General features: G+C 36.6%; 1 protein-coding gene across 7 annotated transcripts in view; it reads right to left on the reverse strand.

Annotated features, from left to right (window-relative positions):
- Nucleotides 1–14,099: 14,099 nt before the first annotated feature.
- RPS6KA6 (ribosomal protein S6 kinase A6) overlaps nucleotides 14,100–21,184 on the reverse strand; it is a 171,442-nt gene continuing 164,357 nt past the window's right edge. For all 7 annotated transcript variants that reach the window (XM_027097885.1, XM_027097887.1, XM_027097883.1 and 4 more), the window contains 2 exons: nucleotides 20,465–20,605; nucleotides 14,100–19,176 (listed from right to left, as the gene is read on the reverse strand). In XM_027097885.1, the coding sequence (XP_026953686.1) occupies nucleotides 19,051–19,176; nucleotides 20,465–20,605 (267 nt within the window). In that variant the 3' untranslated portion in view covers nucleotides 14,100–19,050. The remainder of the gene's footprint in view (nucleotides 19,177–20,464; nucleotides 20,606–21,184) is intronic.

Here is a 21,184-nt window from a genome sequence, read left to right on the forward strand (position 1 = left end):
AAAAAGAAAAATCAGAGACAAAAAGTGTAAGGATGGGACCTTCACCTCTGGGAGGGAGCTGTAAAGGAGGAAAAGTTTCCACACACTAGGAAGCCCCTTCACTGGTGGAGACGGGGGTGGGGAGGGGGAAGCTTCAGAACCACAGAGGATAACAAAGCAACAGGGGTGCAAAGGGCAAAGTAGACACATTCCAACACAGAAGATAGGTGCCAACCAACACTCACCAGCCTGAGAGGCTTCTCTGCTCACCCGCTGGGGCGGGTGGAGGCTGGGTGCTGAGGCTCAGGCTTCGGAGGTCAGATCCCAGGGAGAGGACTGGGGTTGGCTGCATGAACACAGCCTAAAGGGGGCTAGTGCACCACATCTAGCAGGGAGGGAGTCCAGGAAAATGTCTGGACCTGCCTAAAAGGCAAGAGACCATTGTTTCAGGGTGCTCGAGGAAAGGAGATTCAGAGCACCACCTAAACTAGATCAGAGACCAGTGCGAGCCATGGCTATCAGTGCAGACAACAGAGACGGGCATGAAATGCTAACACTGCTGCTACAACCACCAAGAATCCTGTGTGCAAGTACAGGTCACTATCCACGCCTCCCCTCCCAGGAGCCTGTGCAGCCTGCCATTGGCAGGGTCCTGTGATCCAGGGACAACTTCCCCAGAAGAAAACATGGCATGCCTCAGGCTGTTGTAATGTCAGGCCAGCATCTGACACCACAGGCTCACTCCGTATTGTGTATCCCTCCCTCCCCCAGGCCTGAGAGATCCAGAGCCCACTAATCAGCTGCACTTTTAACCCCCCCTGTCTGGGCAAAGAACAGATGCCAGAGGGCAACCTACATGCAGAGGCAGGGCCAAATCCAAAGCTGATCCTCAAGAGCTGTGCAAACAAACCAGAAAAAGGGAAATTTCTCCATGCAGCTTCAAGAGAAGTTGATTAAATTTCCACAATCAACTAGATGAACCCTGCAACTGTGGAATACATGAATAGACAAACAATGATGCCAAAATTGAGGTGGTGGACTTTAGGAGTAACTATACACTTGGGTTTTGCTGTATGTGACCAACTAGTTTCTGATTTATATATTTATCTTAGTTTAGTATTTAGCACTTGTTATCATTGGTGGATTTGATTATTGATTTGGTTGCTGTCTTATTTTTTAATTACTTTTAAATACTTTATTTTAATAATATTTCCTTAATTTTTATTTTAACAACTTTATTTTATTTTTCTTTCTTTCTTTTTGTTTTTCTCCCTTGTCTTCTGAGACGTGTGGCTGACAGGGTCTTGATGCTCTGGCTGGGTGTCAGGTCTGAGCCTCAGAGGTGGGAGAGCTGAGTGCAGGACACAGGACCACCAGACATCTCCCGGCTCAACATAGTATCAATTGACATGAGCCCTCCCAGAGATCTCCTTCTCAAAGCTACGACCCAGCTCCACTCAACAAGCAGCAAGCTCCAGTCCTGGACACCCCGTTCCAAACAACTAGCAAGACAGGAACACAAACCCACCCAATAGCAGAGAGGCTGCCTAAAATCATACTAAGTTCACACACACCTCAAAACACACCACCCGACGTGGCACTGCCCAACAGAAAGACAAGATCCAGTCACACCCACCAGAGCACAGGCACCAGCCCCCTCCACCGAGAAAACTACAAAAGCCACTGAGCCAACCTCAACCACTGGGGGCAGACACCAAAAATAACAGGAACTAAGAATGTGCATCCTGCAAAAAGGAGACCCCAAACACAGTAAGTTAAACAAAATGAGAAGACAGGAAAATACACAGCAGATGAAGAAGCAAGGTAAAAAACCTACCAGACTAAAGAAATGAAGAGGAAATAGGCAGTGTACATGAAAAATAATTCAGAGTAATGATAGTAAAGATGATCCAAAATCTTGGAAATAGAATAGAGAAAATACAAGAAACGTTTAACAAGGACCTAGAAGAACTAAAGAGCAAGCAAAGGAGGAGCTTCAAGATGGAGGAAGAGTAAGATGCAGAGATAACCTTCCTCCCCACAAATATATCAGAAATACATCTACATGTGGAACAACTCCTAAAAAACACCTACTGAATGCTGGCAGAAGACCTCAGACCTCCCAAAACGAAAGAAACCCCCCACGTACCTGGGTAGGGCAAAAAAAACAACAACAACAAAAAAACAAAAACAGAAACAAAAAAACAGAGACCAAAGAATAGGGACAGGACAAGCACCAGTGGGAGGGAGCTGTGAAAGAGGAAAGGTTTCCACACACTAGGAAGCCCCTTTGTCGGCAGAGACTGCGAGTGGTGGAGGGGGCTAGCTTTGGAGCCATGGAGGAGCGCACAGCAACAGGGGTGCAGAGGAAAAAGAGAGATTCCTGCACAGAGGAGCGGTGCCGACCAGCACTCACCAGCCCGAGAGGCTTACCTGCTCATCCGCTGGGATGGGTGGGGGTTGGGGGCTGGGAGCTGAGGCTCGGGCTTCGGTTGGATCCCAGGGAGACGACTGGGGTTGGCTGCATGAACACAGCCTGAAGGGGGCTAGTGCGCCACAGCTAGCCGGGAGGGAGTCCGGGAAAAAGTCTGAAGCTGCCAAAGTGACTAGAGACTTTTTCTTGCCTCTTTGTTTCCTGGTGTGAGAGGAGAGGGGATTAAGAGCGCTGCTTAAAGGAGCTCCAGAGACGGGCGTGAGCTGCGGCTACCAGCGCAAACCCCAGAGATGGGCCTGAGACACTAAGGCTGCTGCTGCAGCCACAAAGAAGCCTGTGTGTAAGCACAGGTCACTATCAACATCTCCCCTCCTGGGAGCTTGTGCAGCCCACCACTGCCAGGGTCCAGTGATCCAGGGACAACTTCCCCTGGAGAACGCATGGCACAACTCAGGCTGATGCAATGTCATGCCGGCCTCCATCATCGCAAGGTCACCCTGCATCCATACCGCTCCTTTCTCCCGGCATGAGTGAGCCAGAGCCCCCAAATCAGCTGCTCCTTTAACCCTGTCCTGTCTGAGAAAAGAACAGAGGCCCTCAGGTGACCTACACGCAGAGGTGGGTCCAAATTCAAAGCTAAACCCCTGGAGGTGTGCAGACAAAGAAGAGAAAGGGAAATTTGTCCCAGCAGCCTCAGCAGCAGCGGATTAAATATCCACAATCAATTTGATGTACCCTGCATCTGTGGAGTACCGGAATAGAAAACACATCACACCAAACTGAGGAGGTGGATTTTGGGAGCAACAATATATATATTTTTTCCCTTTTTCTCTTTTTGAGAGTGTATATGTGTAAGTATTGGGGTGTCATTTTTTCTGTATAGCTTTGCTTTCACCCTTTGTCCTAGGGTTCTGTCTGTCCGTTTTTTCATGGGTTTTTTTTAAATAACTTAAAAAAATTCTTTTTTAATAATTACTTTTCATTTTAATAACTTTATTTTATTATACTTTTAAATTTAATTTAATTTAATTTTTTCTTCTTTCTTTCTATCTTTTTTTTCTCCCTTTTATTCTGAGCCGTGTGGAGGACAGGCTCTTGGTGCTCCAGCCAGGTGTCAGGGCAGTGCAGCTGAGGTGGGAGAGTCAAGTTCAGGACACTAGTCCACAAGAGCCCTCCCTGCTCCATGTAATATCAAACGGTGAAAATCTCCCAGTGATCTCCATCTAAAGGCCAATACCCAGCTCCACTCACCACACAGCAAGCTACAGTGCAGGACACCCTATGCCAAACAACTAGCAAGACAGGAACACAACCCCATCAATCAGCAGAGAGGCTGCCTAAAATAATAATAACACCACAGCCACCCCAAAACACACCACCAGACATGGACCTGCCCACCAGAGGGACAAGATCAAGCCTCATCCACCAGAACACAGGCACTAGTCCCCTCCACCAGGAAGCCTACACAACCCACTGAACCAAACTTAGCCACTGGGGACAGACACCAAAAACAACGGGAACTACGAAACTGCAGCCTGTGAAAAGGAGACCCCAAACACAGTAAGTTAAGCAAAATGAGAAGACAGAGAAACACACAGCAGATGAAGGAGCAAAGCAAAAACCCACCAGACATAACAAATGAAGAGGAAATAGGCAGTCTACCTGAAAAAAAATTCAGAATAATGATAGTAAAGATGATCCAAAATCTTGGAAATAGAATGGAGAAAATACAAGAAATGCTTAAAAAGGACCTAGAAGAACTAAAGAGCAAACAAACAGTGATGAACAACAAAATAACTGAAATTAAAAATTCTCTAGAAGGAATCAATAGCAGAAAAACTGAGGCAGAAGAACGGACAAGTGACCTGGAATATAAAATATTGGAAATAACTACTGCAGAGCAGAATAAAGAAAAAAGAATGAAAAGAATTGAGTACAGTCTCAGAGACCTCTGGGACAACATGAAATGTACCAACAATTGAATTATAGGGATTGCAGAAGAAGAAGAGAAAAAGAAAGGGATGAAGAAAATATTTGAAGAGATTATAGTTGAAAACTTCTTGAATATGGGAAAGGAAATAGTTAATGAAGTCCAGGAAGCACAGAGATTCACATACAGGATAAATCCAAGGAGAAACATGGCAAGACATATATTAATCAAACTATCAAAAATTAAATACAAAGAAAACATATTAAAAGCAGCAAGTGAAAAACAACAGATAACACACAAGGGAATCCCCATAAGGATAACAGGTGATCTTTCAGCAGAAACTCTGCAAGCTAGAATAGAGTGGCAGGAAATATTTAAAGTGATGAAGGAGAAAAACCTACAACTAAGATTACTCTACCCAGCAAGGATCTCATTCAGATTTGACAAAGAAATTTAAATCTTTACAGAAAAAGCTAGGAGAATTCAGCAACACCAAACCAGGTTTACAACAAATGCTAAAGGAACTTCTCTAGGCAAGAAACACAAGAGAATTAAAAGACCTACAAAAGTAAACCCCCCAAAATTAAGAAAAGGGTAACAGGAAAATACATATCGATAATTACCTTAAATGTAAAAAGATTAAATGCTCCAACCAAATGACATAGAGTGACTGACTGGTTACAAAAACAAGATCCATATATATGCTGTCTACAAGAGAACCACTTCAGAACTAGGGTCACATACAGACTGAAAGTGAGGGGATGGTAAAAGATATTCCATGCAAATGGAAATCAAAAGAAAGCTGGATTAGCAATTCCCATATAAGACAAAATAAACTTTAAAATATAGACTATTACAAGAGACAAAGTAGGATACTACATAATGATCAAGGGATCAATCCAAGTAGATATGACAATTGTAAATATTTATGCACGAAACACAGGAGCACCTCAATACATAAGGCAAATACTAACAGCCATAAAAGGGGAAATCGACAGTAACAGTATCATAGTAGGGGACTGTAACACCTCACTTTCACCAAAGGGCAGATCATCCAAAATGAAAATAAATAAGGAAACACAAGCTTTAAATGATACATTATACAACATGCACTTAACCGATATTTATAGGACATTCCATCCAAAAACAACAGAATACACATTCTTCTCAAGTGCTCATGGAATATTCTCCAGGATAGATCATATCTTGGGTCACAAATCAAGCCTTGGTAAAAATAAGAAAATTGAAATCATATCAAGTATCTTTTGTGACCAAAATGCTATGAGACTAGATATCAATTACAGGAAAAAAATATGTAAGAAATACAAACACATGGAGGCTAAACAACACACTACTTAATAACCTAGAGAACCATGAAGAAATCAAAGAGGGAATCAAAAAATACCTAGAAACAAATGACAGTGAAAACACGATGATCCAAAACCTATGGGTTGCAGAAAAAGCAGTTCTAAGAGAGAAGTATATAGAAATACAACCTTCCTCAAGAAAAAAGAAACATCTCAAATAAACAACCTAACCTTACATCTAAAATAATTAGAGGAAGAAGAAGAACAACAACAAAAAAACCAAGTTAGCTGAAGGACAGAAATCATATAGATCAGATCAGAAATAAATGAAAAAGAAATGAAGGAAAAAATTGAAAAGATCAATAAAACTAAAAGCTGGTTCTTTGAGAAGATAAACAAAATTGATAAACCATTAGCCAGACTCATCAAAAAAAAAAAAAAAAAAGAGAGAGAAAAGAATCAAATCAACAGAATTAGAAATGAAAAAGGAGAAGTAACAACTGACACTGCAGTAATATAAATGATCATGAGGGATTACTACAAGCAACTCTATGCCAATAAAATGGACAACCTGGAAGAAATGGACAAATTCTTAGAAAAGCAGAACCTTCCATGACTGAACCAGGAAGAAATAGAAAATATAAACAGACCAATCACAAGCACTGAAATTGAAACTGTGACTAAAAATCTTCCAGCAAACAAAAGCCCAGGACCAGACGGCTTCACAAGCAAAGTCTATGAAACATTTACAGAAGAGCTAACACCTATCCTTCTCAAACTCTTCCAAAATATAGCAGAAGGGGAAACCCTCCCAAACTCATTCTATGAGACCACCATCACCCTGATATCAAAACCAGAAAAAGATGTCACAAAAAAAGCAAAGTACAGGCCAATATCACTGATGAACATAGATGAAAAATTCCTCAACAAAATACTGGCAAAAAAAATTTCAATAGCACATTAAAAGGGTCATACACCATGATAAAGTGGGGTTTATCCCAGGAATGCAGGACTTCTTTAAGATTCAGAAATCAATCAATTGACACACCATATTAACAAATTGAAGGATAAAACCATATGATAATCTGAATAGATGCAGTAAAACCTTTCAACAAAATGTAACACCCATTTATGATCAAAACTCTCCAAAAATTAGGTGTAGAGGGAACTTACCTCAACATAATAAAGGCTATGTATGACAAATCCACAGCTATCATCGTTCTCAATGGTGAATAACTGAAACCATTTCCACTAAGATCAGGAAGAAGACAAGGTTGCCCACTCTCACCACTATTACTCAACATAGTTTTGGAAGTTTTAGCCACAGCAATCAGAGTAGAAAAAGAAATAAAATGAATCGAAATTGGAAAACATTTAAAACTGTTACTGTTTACAGATGGCATGATACTATACATAGAGAATCCTAAAGATGCTACCAGAAAACTACTAGAGCTAATCAATGAATTCGTTAAAGTAACAGGATAAAAAATGAATGCACAGAAATCTCTTGCATTCGTATACAATAATGACAAAATCTATGAAAGAGAAATTAAGGAAACACTCCCATTTACCACTGCAACAAAAAGAATAAAAAACCTAGGAATAAACCTACCTAAGGAAACAAATGATCTGTATGCAGAAAACTATAAGACACTGATGAAGGGAATTAAAGATGATACAAACAGATGGAGACATATACCATGATCTTGGTTGGAAGAATCAGTATTGTGAAAATGACAATACTACCCAAAGAAATCTACAGATTCAATGCAATCCCTATCAAATTACCAGTGGCATTTTTTATAGAACTAGAACAAAAGATTTCAGAATTTGTATGGAAACTCAAAAGACCCCAAATAGTCAAAGCAATCTTGAGAAAGAAAAACGGAGCTGGAGGAATCAGGCTCCCTGACTTCAGACTATACTACAAAGCTACAGTAATCAAGACATTATGGTACTGGCACAAAAACAGAAATATAGATCAATGGAAAAGGATAGAATGCCCATAGATAAACCCACCCACATATGGTCATCTTATTTTTGACAATGGTGGCAAGAATATATAATGAAGACAGTCTCTTCAAGAAGTGGTGCTGGGAAAACTGGACAGCTACATGTAAAAGAATGAAATTAGAACACTTCCTAACACCATACACAAAAATAAACTCAAAATGTATTAGAGACCTAAATATAAAGCCTGATACTCTAAAACTCTTAGAGGAAAACAGTCAGAACACTCTTTGCCATAAATTACAGCAAGATCTTTTTGGATCTCTCTCTTAGAGTAATGTAAATAAAAACAAAAATAAACAAATGGGACCTAATTAAACTCAAAAGCTTCTCACAGCAAAGGAAATCATAAACAAAAGAAAAGGAAAACCCACAGAATGGGAGAAAATATATGCAAACAATGCGACTGACAAGGGATTAATCTCCAAAATTCACAAAAAGTTCATGTGGCTCAATATCAAAAAAACAAACAACCTAATCAGAAAAATGAGCAGAAGACCACAACAGACATTTCTCCAAAGAAGATATACAGATGGCCAACAGGCACATGAAAAGATGCTCATCACCACTAATTATTAGAGAAATGCAAATAAAAACTACAATGAGGTATCACCTCACACCAGTCAGAATGGCCATCATCAAAAAGACTACAAACAGTAAATGTTGGAGAGGGTGTGGAGAAAAGGGAATCCTCCTACGCTGTTAGTGGGAATGGAAATTGGTACAGCTACTGTGGAGAACAGTATGGAGGTTCCTTAAATATCTAAAAACAGATCTACCATATGATGCCACCATCCCACTCCTGGGCATATATCTGAAGAAAACCATGGTTCAAAATAATGCATGCACCTCAATGATCATTGCAGCTCTGTTTACAATAGCCAAAATGGAAGCAACCTAAATGTCCATCATCAGATGAATGGATAAAGAAGATGTGGTACATATATACAATGGAATATAACTCATTCATTAAAAAGAATGAAATAGGGCTTCCCTGGTGGCACAGTGGTTGAGAGTCCGCCTGCCGATGCATGGGACATGGGTTCGTGCCCCTGTCTGGGAAGATCCCACATGCCGTGGAGTGGCTGGGTCCGTGAGCCATGGCTGCTGAGCCAGCACATCCGGAGCCTGTGCTCCGCAACGGGAGAGGCCACAACACTGAGAGGCCCGCGTACCACAAAAAAAAAAAAAAAAAAAAAGAATGAAATAATGCCATTTGCAGCTACATGGATGGACCTGGAGATTATCGTACTAAGTGTAGTAAGTCACACAAAGGAAGACAATATCATATGATATTGCTTACATGCAGAATTAAAAAATAATAATACAAATGAACTTATTTACAAAATAGAAGCAGACTCAGAGAACGAACTTGTGTGGAAGGGTGGGGAGGAGGAATAGAGTGGGAGTATGGGATTGCCATATACACACAACTCTATTTAAAATAGATAACCAACAAGGACCTACTGTATAGCACAGAGAACTCTACTCAATATTCTGTAATAACCTAAATGGGAAAAGAATTTTAAAAAGAATAGATACATGAATATGTATAATTAAATCACTTTACAGTACACCTGAAACTAACACAGCACTGTTAATCAAGTATGTTCCAATATAAAATGAAAATTAAAAAAAATAATACAACACTGTAAAAAAATCTGTAAAAATCTGTAATCTCCAATAAAAATTGGAAAAGAACTTGAAAAATAATAGATACATGTATATGTACAACTGAATCACTTTGCTGTATGCCTGAAACTAACACAACATTGTTAATCAACTATACTCCAATACACAATAAAAATTTTAAAAAAGTACCGAAGTCCTTCAATATACTCGGCTGATGAGGCTAGGAACAACAGGTTATCTCATACATGCTGGGGAGAATGCAAAATAGCTTTATGACTTTGCAGGGAATTTTGGCAGTATGTAATAAAACTACATATTTACTTACCGTTCAATCGAGCAATCTCACTTTTAGAAATTTACTCTGACCATGCAACTTCAAAAATAAGAAAACTTATATACTCCCATGCTTTCACATTTATGTAGTTTCCAATATTTTACAATAACAAATTAGGCTGCCATAAATAACAGTAAAAAGGAATATGGAGGATATCTATAAACCTATACGAATTTCCAAAATATATTAAGTGTAAAAGCAAAGTGCAAGAGAACACAGAATATTCGATCTTTTATGCGAGAAAAGAGGGAAAATAATAAAGCATGCATGTATCTGTTTATCTTTACATAAAGAAACACTGAAAGGATGAACCAGAAAACAATGAAGTTGGCTACCTATAAGGGGTGTGGGAAAATGGGGTAGAAAGGATACTGAAGGGAGTGATAGTTCTCTGAGTATACCTTTCTGTACAGTTTTGACTTTTGAAAACACTGAAATTCTATGTATTCTTAAAAATAAAATTAATACAATAGGTGAAGATCGTCAAAAGGTTCAAACATCTAGCTATAAGATAAATAAGTAATGAGGATGTAATATACAGCATGGTGACCATAGTTAATACTGTATTGTATATTTGAAAGTTGTTAAGAAACTAGATCTTAAAAGTTCTCATCACAATAAAATAAATTATAACTTGTGTGGTGATGGATATTAAACTAAATTTATTCTGGTAATCATTTTGCAATATATACATATATCAAACCATTACGTTGTACACCTACATTGTACAAGCTTATATGTCAATTATATCTCAAATTAAATTAAATTAAACCAATAAGAATAGAAAGGGGGAGGTAAAATTCAAATGAAATTAAACAAACCCAAATGAACATCAAATGAAAAACATAACCACACTAAAGAGAAACAACAACAAACTTAGTCATAAGTCATCCAGCATCCCTACCTGACTGAGGAAACTGCACGTCACCTAGAGTTCATGGTCCTGAAAGTACATTGTTTAAGTGGAAGATACTTTAAGTATTCTGTTTGGGGAAGAGTGGTATGTGAATTTTATGTAGACATAGGCATTTAGAAAAGTGTATATGTGGGAAGGATACTGGGTAGTCAATAGGGGAATAGCAGACATGATATGTTATGCTGCATCAATTTGCCCTTATTATGGCTACATCAATTTCCATCTGAAGGATCACTCCTCTTCCCATTTTCTATTCAAGTATTTCTTACAGAGTTGACTCTAGCCCCAAGAGTTAAACATGAGGGAAAAGGTAATGTTTGGACCTGTTACTGCCATCTTGCCATCATGTAGAGCCTGAGAATGGGTCAGCATTGAAAATAGATCTGAAGGATGGAGAAAAAATGTCCTCATGATACTGCCTAAGACATGAATCCAGTCAACAAACCCCCTTTGCTTGTTTAAGTCAGTTTGAGTTAGGTGTTAGCATTGCAACTAAAAAGATCCTAATGGATTTGCTACAACACCATGGTTAAAGACATTATTTAGTTCAGTGCCCCTTATATAAGGTTATCCTATGTTAAATACTTTCAAAACTTCAGCATCAGCAAAAAGCATCTCTTGCAGAACTGGCATGCTTCTTGTCACGTAATTGTTATCTAATCTGCTGAGTTTCTCTTCTTGCCTTCCCTGTCAGGAAGCTCAGAGCTCAATTTAATGTTCAATTAAATGACCTGTTAGCCCTGGCTCTCAGCACACTTTCCTTATCATTTTTCACAGTTTTGTTTTTGTGTTTCAATTTTAACGGCCTTATTGCATACATATTTATTACTATAAATAACCTTGAATCTCCTTTAGAAGAATGAAGAATAAAATCAGTAATAGTGTCTGGCAAGAAAACACACCATACATCTGTTAAGTAAAAATTGCAACTATTAACAAAGAGAATGTATTTTTTGTCAGAATCTGAATAATCAGAGGAAGTAAAATACAGTGGCTTACTTTACAATACTAAAAGAAAATGTAAAATACCTATGTTTAGAAAATATAACAAATGTATCTGAGAGTCTTGAAGCAAAAGGAGAGAGAAAGGCAAGGCTTGGCTCCTAACCTGTGCTTAGGCAGGGAGATGGGGCATGGAGATGAGGGAAAGAGATAAAGAAACAGAGGCTGTTGTAGGCTTGAATAGAGCAGGTTCTAATTCTAGAAAAATCCAGTGGTAAAAGAACATAAACCTTACCTTCACAAATAGGTCCCCAAAATTTTCAATCTATCTCTCCAAGTAAATAGGAGGGCACTGGGGGAATCATGGGAGAAACAAATTGTGGTCTGCTTCTTCTACCCCTCACCCTACCCTCCAAGTCAACCTAAGAAGATTAAACCAAGTTGAGCCTGGTAGGACTAAATTATTTCAGGGCACCAGTCAACAAAAATGCATTCTTTATCCTGGTAGCTAATGTTTAAAAGACAAATGCAGAATGAAGTATACTTTAGTGGGAAGAAGTTTCTTAAAGTATTATGATGTATAAGCAGTGATCAGATATTTTATTAAGGGATGGGGTAGATGGGAGGCATGAAAGAAGCAAAAGCATAAGAGTGATGAAAAAGATGTGGCCAATGAGAAAGCAAGTTTTGAAGTCTTCGCAAAGTTGTACTAGGGTCTATCTATTAACTTTTAGGAAGTTGAGAAAAACAGAAGAGGTACGTGGAGATTCTGACTGCCAGGCTCTAGATGCATTTCTGAACCTCATATGAAATTAAATTTCTACATGTGTATGCATAGCTGCTATAACCTAACATGGCCTACAAATGTTAGGGGATATAATTTCTGTTATTCTACTTGATTTCAAGCTTAAAATAAATTTTCCAATATTTAGAGACTAAGATTTTCATTTGTCCTTACTGTAGAAAAGATTAAGTTGTCACCTTAACTTACAGACAGATGAATTCTCCTGATAAGTCCTAAAAATACTGTAAGTTTTCATCTTTATTTTCTTGAATTCCCATGCCTTTTAATAACATTAGAAGAGTAATCCTAAAGTGGGAAAACATTACAGTTCAAATATCAAGGTTATATGCATAAACAAATGATATCTTGATACGCCTTTTTTACAACTGGCTCCTGAACAATGTATAGCAATTTTCAATGAAATATGAAAGAAGATATACGTGTGTATAAAAGCTGACACAATTTTATATCCATAAATGATCAAGCAAGGTCTAATGTAAAATGTTAGAAAGTTGCAGCCTTTTTATTTAGTACCCAGAGAATGTTAGTAATTTAACATGATATCTTGATAAATGTTGCTCACAGAGTTTTAACAAGAATAAAAATAAATAAAATTTCTATGTCATGTTTGGCATGCTGTAAATTCAAAATGATAGCTATTTCTTTAGCAGCACTATGAGGGGGAAAAACACTATAAATGCAGTACTGGATTTGGTCTTATACAAAAAATGTAATACAATAAAAACTTTAATGTCAAAAGGAACAGTATCTTAAAGAAAACATTTATAAAATAAATTATGGTATAAACTCCATAATGCAGGCAGAAAAAGAAAATACTAAAAATCTGACTACTGAGGACCTTTTCTTTCAATTTCAGCTTTTGAGTTTTTAAGTACACGTGAATCAAATATACACACAACTTCTACTTAATGCCATTTCTGTCTTGAGAAGTGCAAAAAACGTCAGTAAATATCATATTTCTTACATCAGAAAATAAGCCGATGAATTCCAAAGTGCTTGGGAAGTGTTGGCAGGACAATTGTTTTTTTTTTTTTTTTTGCCACTGTGGCTATAGCAAACTATGCTCTTTCTGCATAAATCCTATGTAACTCACAACTACCAACACTATTTACTGTTAAAAAAAAATCAAACACAGGAAAACCTCTTTCTCCTTTTCTTGTAGTATGGAATTTAATGCAAAATAAATTCTCATTTCCAAACCATGCTTGCATTTGGATATTTAATCAAAGTTTCTTGTATAACTTTTATTTATTTATTTTTAAAATATTTATTTATTTATTTATTTTTGGCTGTGTTGGGTCTTCATTGCTGTGAGCGGGCTTTCTCTAGCTGCAGCGAGTGGGAGCTACTCTTCCTTGCAGTGCGCGGGCTTCTCATTGCAGTGGCTTCTCTTTTTGTGGAGCATGGGCTCTAGGTGCACGGGCTTCAGTAGTTACAGCATGTGGACTCAGTAGTTGAGGCTCAGGGGCTCTAGAACACAGGCTCAGTAGTTATGGTGCTGGGCTTAGTTGCTCCACGGCATGTGGGATCTTCCTGGACCAGGGCTCGAACCCGTGTCCCCTGCATTGGCAGGCAGATTCTTAACCACTGCACCACCAGGGAAGTTCCCTTGTATAACTTTTAAAATGGTTGTTTCTTGCTACACTGCTTCCATGATGTTTAAAATGATTTTATCATACTAAAAAAACAAACAACATTTTTGCTATAAGTGGTATCAATTTCAGAGGGAGAGAATTTGAAAAGAGAACTCAAATGTGACCTGAGAAATATTAGTTGATAGGAAAGAAAAGAAGCAAATAAATCTAATTGGTCACATTCTGACAATTTATTAAGAAACTAATGCACTTTGTACATTCTCTAAAACTGTCCCACATAAACTTAGATGCTTAATAAGACATTTTTTGACGAGTAAATTAGTTCATGTTATTACACAAACAAAATGAAAGCAAAAGTCATCCAAAGAAGTTCTATTGTACACGGTTTAGAAATGTGAATATAAAACAAATTCGAATGTGTCTATCATACACATATGTATATACACATATATATGTCTATATTCCTAAGCATTCAGCTAAGACTTCTTGCTGGTCAATAAACTAAAAGGTACATAATTTGTGGAATATTATCTAACTAAGCAATCTTGAATTTCTATATTATAAAAATTATTTTCCTTTGTGTTTTTCTTCATATTTCAAAGAAGCTTATGCCTATAATTTAGGGTTTACTATACCTTCAAGTATTAGCAATCAAACTGAATTTTAGATGATCAAGCTTTATCATTTCATTCAAATTATATGATGGACTTCACTATATTGTATGACTAAAACCAGGAACAGTGCATCCATGAGCATAATGTATTGATAATAATGTATTTGATAATAATCACTATCAATGACACTACACTCTTGCATAGGAAGGCAGGTAGCACACTACTGAATTATTCTGTTAATTCATTTTGAGATACACGCCAAAAATACTTGAATAAGCTTTGAAATGTAAGAACCTGTTCTAAAGGAGTTTAAGTGTACTTGACAAATCTATACCTAATATGGCTTGCATTCTTGTTGAGGAATAACATTGTGATAAATAGGTTCTCTGTGTCCTGAAATCTAGTCAAAGGATCTGGAGACTTTGACTGCACTGATAGTTTGCATTCAATCTTTCTGTGCTCTTGTTTCTCTATCAATAAAATAGGAATAGAGTCTGGGGCTAGGGGGGAGACTACTTATGTTATATGGACTATGTAATATGAGAAACAAGAATACAGATAAATATGGGCTTAACAACAACTGCCTCCCTCCACACAATTCTGTCATAAAAGTTCATTGTGAAGTTCATTGTGATGAAAGAGCTTGGAAGTTTTTAAGAGAAAATGTAGATTGAGAAGTAGTAAGGAAGGAGCTGTGCAAAAAAACAAAAAACAAAAAAAACACAAAAAGGACACTTTTTTTTTTGATAATCTGATACTAGGGGCACGTTGTGTAAGTTCCTTGCCCCAAAATATCTTCCCTGATAATAACTGATTTTAAAATTATTCTCATCTGGCTAGACTGCCTGAAAATCCAGCAACTAGAAACTCATTTGATTAATGGACCTCTTCCTTGAAAAATGTCAAATTATCTATTAGCCACTGACAGAAAAATGTGAATTAATTTAATAAAATCGCTTTCCTTTCACCTTTTTAGCTGAAAATAGCTGCTCTGTGAGAATGGAAGTTCTGATTCATGGAAGGGGAAGGGTAGAGGTCCTTTTGGAGCACAGAATCCTTCTGGATTAAGCTTTAATCATTGGAGTCCTCTGTGAGCTACTCAAGTAGGATAGCATGCAGGAGCTGGAAAGTCAGGAGGAAGAGAATGTAGAGAATGCCAAAGACATACTTTGCCTAGTTTAAAGCCTAAGTTTTCTAGTTGATCTTAAAGCCAAGGTAAGTGGTTCTTTTCCTTCTTCATATATGAAGGGCCTCTTACTGTCAGGAAAATGCTACTCAATCAGTATGAATAAGTTTCTGTGGGAAGTACTATTTTAACATGACGTTTCAAAGAGGAGACATTATAGACCAGAAGTCCCCAACCTTTTTAGCACCAGGGACTGGTTTCATGGAAGACAATTTTTCCATGGATCGGGGGTGGGGGGGTGGGGTGGTTCAGGTGGTAATGCAAGTGATGGGGAGCGATGGGGAGCAGCAGATGAAGCTTCGCTCGCTTGCCCACCCACTGCTCACCTTCTGCTGTGTGGCCTGGTTCCTAACAGGCCGTAGACCGGTATGGGTCTGTGGCCCGGGGGATTGGGGACCCCTGTTATAAACACCAAGCATCTATTCTTAAGGTTTCAAGTTGCCTATACATATAAAATCTCTTTGGGCTAACCAGAGGTGCTATCAAAATGCTTTACTATGTTTAATTACCAATGGCAATGAATGACAAAAATCAAAGTTTAGGCATTCATGGATCTAAGAAAATAGACTAAAGTTTGATTTTCATGAAAGAATTAAAACCATTGCTTTTTTCCACAAAATCACCAATACCAGCACTACATTTTAATTTTCATACAAATGGTTTCCTGAGTTTATTCATAATAATATGTGCTTTAGTACAATAGATGGTAAAGTCTATCTGGGAAAATCTGGTTTTTCCCTTCGAGAAAAACAATACAATATCCTCTCCTTTCCAGAACAACAATAAAACCCCCAAACTGTGCTATGATTAAATACTACCAAGAACCATCAACTAGAAAGAAAAGCAATGCAAAATAGTGTTCACAAATCCATTAGAAACCAAAGTATTCTAAAGTCTCAAAGAAAGGATTTGTTTATACTGGTTAAGTATTTGTAGAAATCCCATCAAAAAAATGTCCCGTTCATATCTGCTCTTGTTGCTCTAGAGTTCTAACCAAAATAGACATGGTTAGGTATCCCTACCTGGGTTCCTCCTACAGAATGAGGGTGTAATTTGAAGTTTTCCCTTATAATAAGGTTGCCCCCTACTACTGTTAAGCTACCATGTTTGAATTTTCCAGAAGAAAGCTCTCACAATTATTGGAAAAATCCACTAGCACATCTGCATCTTTTATACACTGTCAATCCTCACTGAGTGATAAGGAATCATGCTGTTCATTGCTTATTTCTGATCACGTTCCTTTCAGGAAGGGACTGTATGACATGATCTTTCTGAGCATACTCATTGAAAAATTAAGATCATCTACTTTCAAAAACTACTGATTATTGAAAGACTGAAAGTTATTTTGTGGTCATTTTTCATTTTCCAACTTTACTTACCCTAATTCTACTACTACAAAAGCATACATGGAAAGAGCATCTCTGTCCTGAAAAGCTGAACACCAAAATCTTACCTCTGAGTTTGTCATATCAATTCTGATAAGAAGATATAACATCACAAACAAGATAATGACAAGAGGAAAATAAGCCAGAATATAAGAACACAAACTGTCACACACAAGTACTTCTAGTAATAAAGCAAAATGAGGAAAGAAAAAGCCAAACTGGGACATAAAAATCTACAAGATATGATCCCAGTATGTTTCTAAGTAATGTTTTACATGTAACACTAGATGTTCTTTAATGTCTTTCCATTATTGCAAAAAGACACCTCAAAATAAGGATACGTACTTTTATATATCACACACAAGAAACAGACCTTTGTGAATGGAATATACATCACTTACATTATAAAGAGAATTATGTATAGTTTCTTTTATTAAATACTGAAGTTACAAGTCTCCTAGACTAAATTGTATACTTCAGCACTCAATAATCACCTCTCTCTGAACTAAGCAAAATAAAATACACAGCAAACAGAATACCAAGCATGCACAAGTAGATCACTTATATTCACTAAAGAAAAGTATAATATCCTCCAGTTTACATTCATGAGTTCCTTCTGTCAGTAGCAGTAGCAGTAGCAGTAGCAGCAGTAGTAGTAGCAGTAATGGTATTTAAAGTAGTAGTAATGGTATTTTCTTCAACAACACAAAAAGATTCTTTCAAATTCCATCATTTAGAGAAAACAATACATACTACGCAGTGGTTCTGAATCATAAAATTTAATAATAGGACAAATTTGGCCAGAGCTTTTTATTATAAATATGATTTTAAAATGTGTTCAAATTTTATGCATATCATTAACATTACTTCCTATTTAAAAAGACTTTATCTTCTTGAAGTAAACTATTATGTAGCATTATCTAAAGTTTACTGAAGTGCATTATAACTATATGATGTGTGCTAAGCTCACAAGTCCACTATAGTAAAGTTTCAACTATATGACCATAGGATTAAAGATATATTAATATGCTACACTGTAATTCAAAGCACATGGAAGTCCAAAAAACAACAGTGTAGTTCATTATAAAGGGACAGATGATAATTAAATCCAATTGGTTAACTTGAAAGTCAGCTTACATAACACCAAGGTAGTGCCAACACCATGTACTTTATTTTCAAAGGCTTAACTATGACCTATTTAGTAGATTACAACGCCAATATAAAGCCTTTGGCTAAAATTTTCTTCACTTGTACTACAATTCCATTAGATGTAAAATTTACAGAAGCCTTATGAAAACCTTTATTTCTAGATGAGGCCCTTTATGGATAATACACAGGTCTGTCGGCACACATTATCTGTGATTTAATTCTCCTGTAAAATTTAGCATCAACCATATTAGGAGTTAACATATTAGCATAAATGATTTTTTAATCTGGCACCAAACTACTATGTTTACATTTTAGTAACTACAGAGAGTCAAATGAACGGAGTCCTTTGGTTACACATAATAAGCTTCTACAATACATTTTTTGTTTGTTTTTCTTAAAAAAAAAAAAAAGAAGCCTATCCTTTCAGGATCTAATGTTAAAAAATACTGACATTTCTTGGCATTATACTATTATACTTCCATCTTAATTGTTGGTAATGATTCCCCAAACCATTATTTTACACAACCAGAAAAACTATTAAAGTAACTTTATTTGAAAGGAACTTTAGAAGTTAGTGTGCAGAGAAGTTGGTAGGACCTTGTAGACACCAATTTTATACTTAAATAAACACTTGGACACTACTGAAAAACAATGCGGTATGAATATTGTGGACCTGTATATGTTTTTAATCTCACTCCCCCTTAAAAAAAGGAAGCTTAAACAGAATATTCAAGTAATGTAGTAGAAAACAATGCCTTTGATATAGGATTAGACAAAAAGCCACACATTTAAATTTTTATTCATCCAGTTAGGCTGAGGAACACTAAAAATCTTACAGACCAGTTGATGTTCGCTTTTTCATGCTCCGTCGTTGAGCTAAGCTTGAAGCAGCTACAGGCTCTAGGACTGGTTGAAAGGTCTTGTGAGTCAGGGCAGAATATGTGGCGACCACTGCTCCCTAAAATAATGAAAAATATCACAAAATGAATAACAATCTCTGGAAGTAAGAAAACTTCCACATTATATCATGAGAAATTTAACTAGACTACAACTTTTTCCCCCCAGGAAAATAATTTTGAATCCTTAATCTGTGCATTGATGCTCCCTTGATTAATTAACACTTGATTACTTGTATATTTTTTGCTTCAATAACTATGCTTCTTACAAATTTTTAAAACACTAAAATGTATTATTTTTATCAGTCTTTCAAAACTCTTTGAATTTGCTTTTAAATATCTTTTTAATCTTATTTTTAATAAGAATTGTATACATTTAAGGCATATAACATGTTATTTTGATATCTATAGTAAAATGATTACTACAGTCAAGCTAATCAACATATTTTCTCTTCACACAGTTATCACTTTTTGTGTGATGAGAGCACCTGAAATCTTAGAAAATTTCCAGTACTCAATATAGTATTATTAACTATAGTCATCAGGCTTCACATTAGATCTCTAGACTTATTCATCCTACATAACTGTAACTTTGTATACCTTAACAAATATCTCCCCATTTCCACCACCTCCGTGCCCCTGGTAACCACTGTTCTACTCTCTGTTTCTATATATATGACTTTTTTAGATTCCACATATAAGAAAGATCATGTACTATTTTTCTTTCTGTGTCTACATTATTTCACTTAACAATAATGTCTTATGGGTTCATCTATGTTGTGGCAAATGGCAAGGTCTCCTTTTAAAAAGCTGAATAATATTCTATTATATATAATATATTCCACACACACACACACACACACACACACACACACACACATCACAATTTCTTTACCCTCAGAGATTATCTGCATTCCCATGTTCATTCCAGCAATATCACAATGGCCAAGATATGGAAACATCTTAGTGTCCATCAATAGATAAATGGATAAAACACTAAACTTTAAAATCTAGGTTCAATGTCTATAAATATGGAAACCAATGGTTATTAATTTAGGAACCACTAGCCATCTTTTGGTTCCATACAAAACTTGAATTTAGTCTGCTCCTAGCCCCAGTGTCTCTTAAGAGCAAGTCAAATACAATCAAGAAAATTTTATTTATCATCAGTAGGGCAGTAGCTAAAGAAGATTGTTACTTAAAAAAGCAAACCAAAACAAAAAATCTATAAATATACCTTTAAAAAATAAAGATACTTTAAAGTAATTATATGTGTCATCAGTGGATGGCATGCAATGGCATTATTAGTATCAAGCATTTAGAAAGTGCTTAAAAGTATGTTTGTTTTACCTTAACAACATGTGATGTATCATTTCTACTTGGCTGATCATTTGGCAACTGATCTCTGTGGGTTATCCACGAGTGTTTTAATACTTGTTCTGTAGTGTACCGCTGCTGTGGGTCCATATGCAGCATATGGGAAAGCAAATCCTAAATTAAAATGAAAAATATATATATATATACATACATGAAACTACATATCATTAAAGGTTTTAGTAAAATATATCATTTCACATTTTCTCAAAGTATGAGAGGATTAATAGCTTTGCAATCTGTTTTAGTTGACCTATCATTAGGGTAAACAAAACCCATATATTGCATAGTTAACTGTCAAAAGAGAATCTTAAAACAGATTTTTCAAAATACAGCATATCCTTATTTACCATTCTAAAATCAGGGGATACCAATGCTGTGTAACTTGAATGTGGTTAGTGAGGGAGGAGAAAAATGTAAAGTAGCAGGAACTATGGTGGAATATGCTAAATGGTCAGGAGGAGAAAGGAACTATAGATCTTTGCTGGTAATCTGGGCCCCAAAGTATAAGTGTATCTGTATACAGATACAACATCATAGAATGGGGGTCCCATGTTGTTAATATGCTCAGTAACTGGTGGTTTACTGTATAAAATACTAAAGAAAGCAAAACATAAATCCAAGGTTAGCAGCTGATTTCTAGCAATGTAGTGGTCAGAATATCATATATTTTTCATCAGAGTAAATGTAAATATG

Source organism: Aethalodelphis obliquidens, unplaced genomic scaffold, assembly GCF_003676395.1.
Source record: "Aethalodelphis obliquidens isolate GAN/ISIS:26980383/991018 unplaced genomic scaffold, ASM367639v1 scaffold117, whole genome shotgun sequence".
NCBI lineage: Eukaryota > Metazoa > Chordata > Mammalia > Artiodactyla > Delphinidae > Aethalodelphis > Aethalodelphis obliquidens.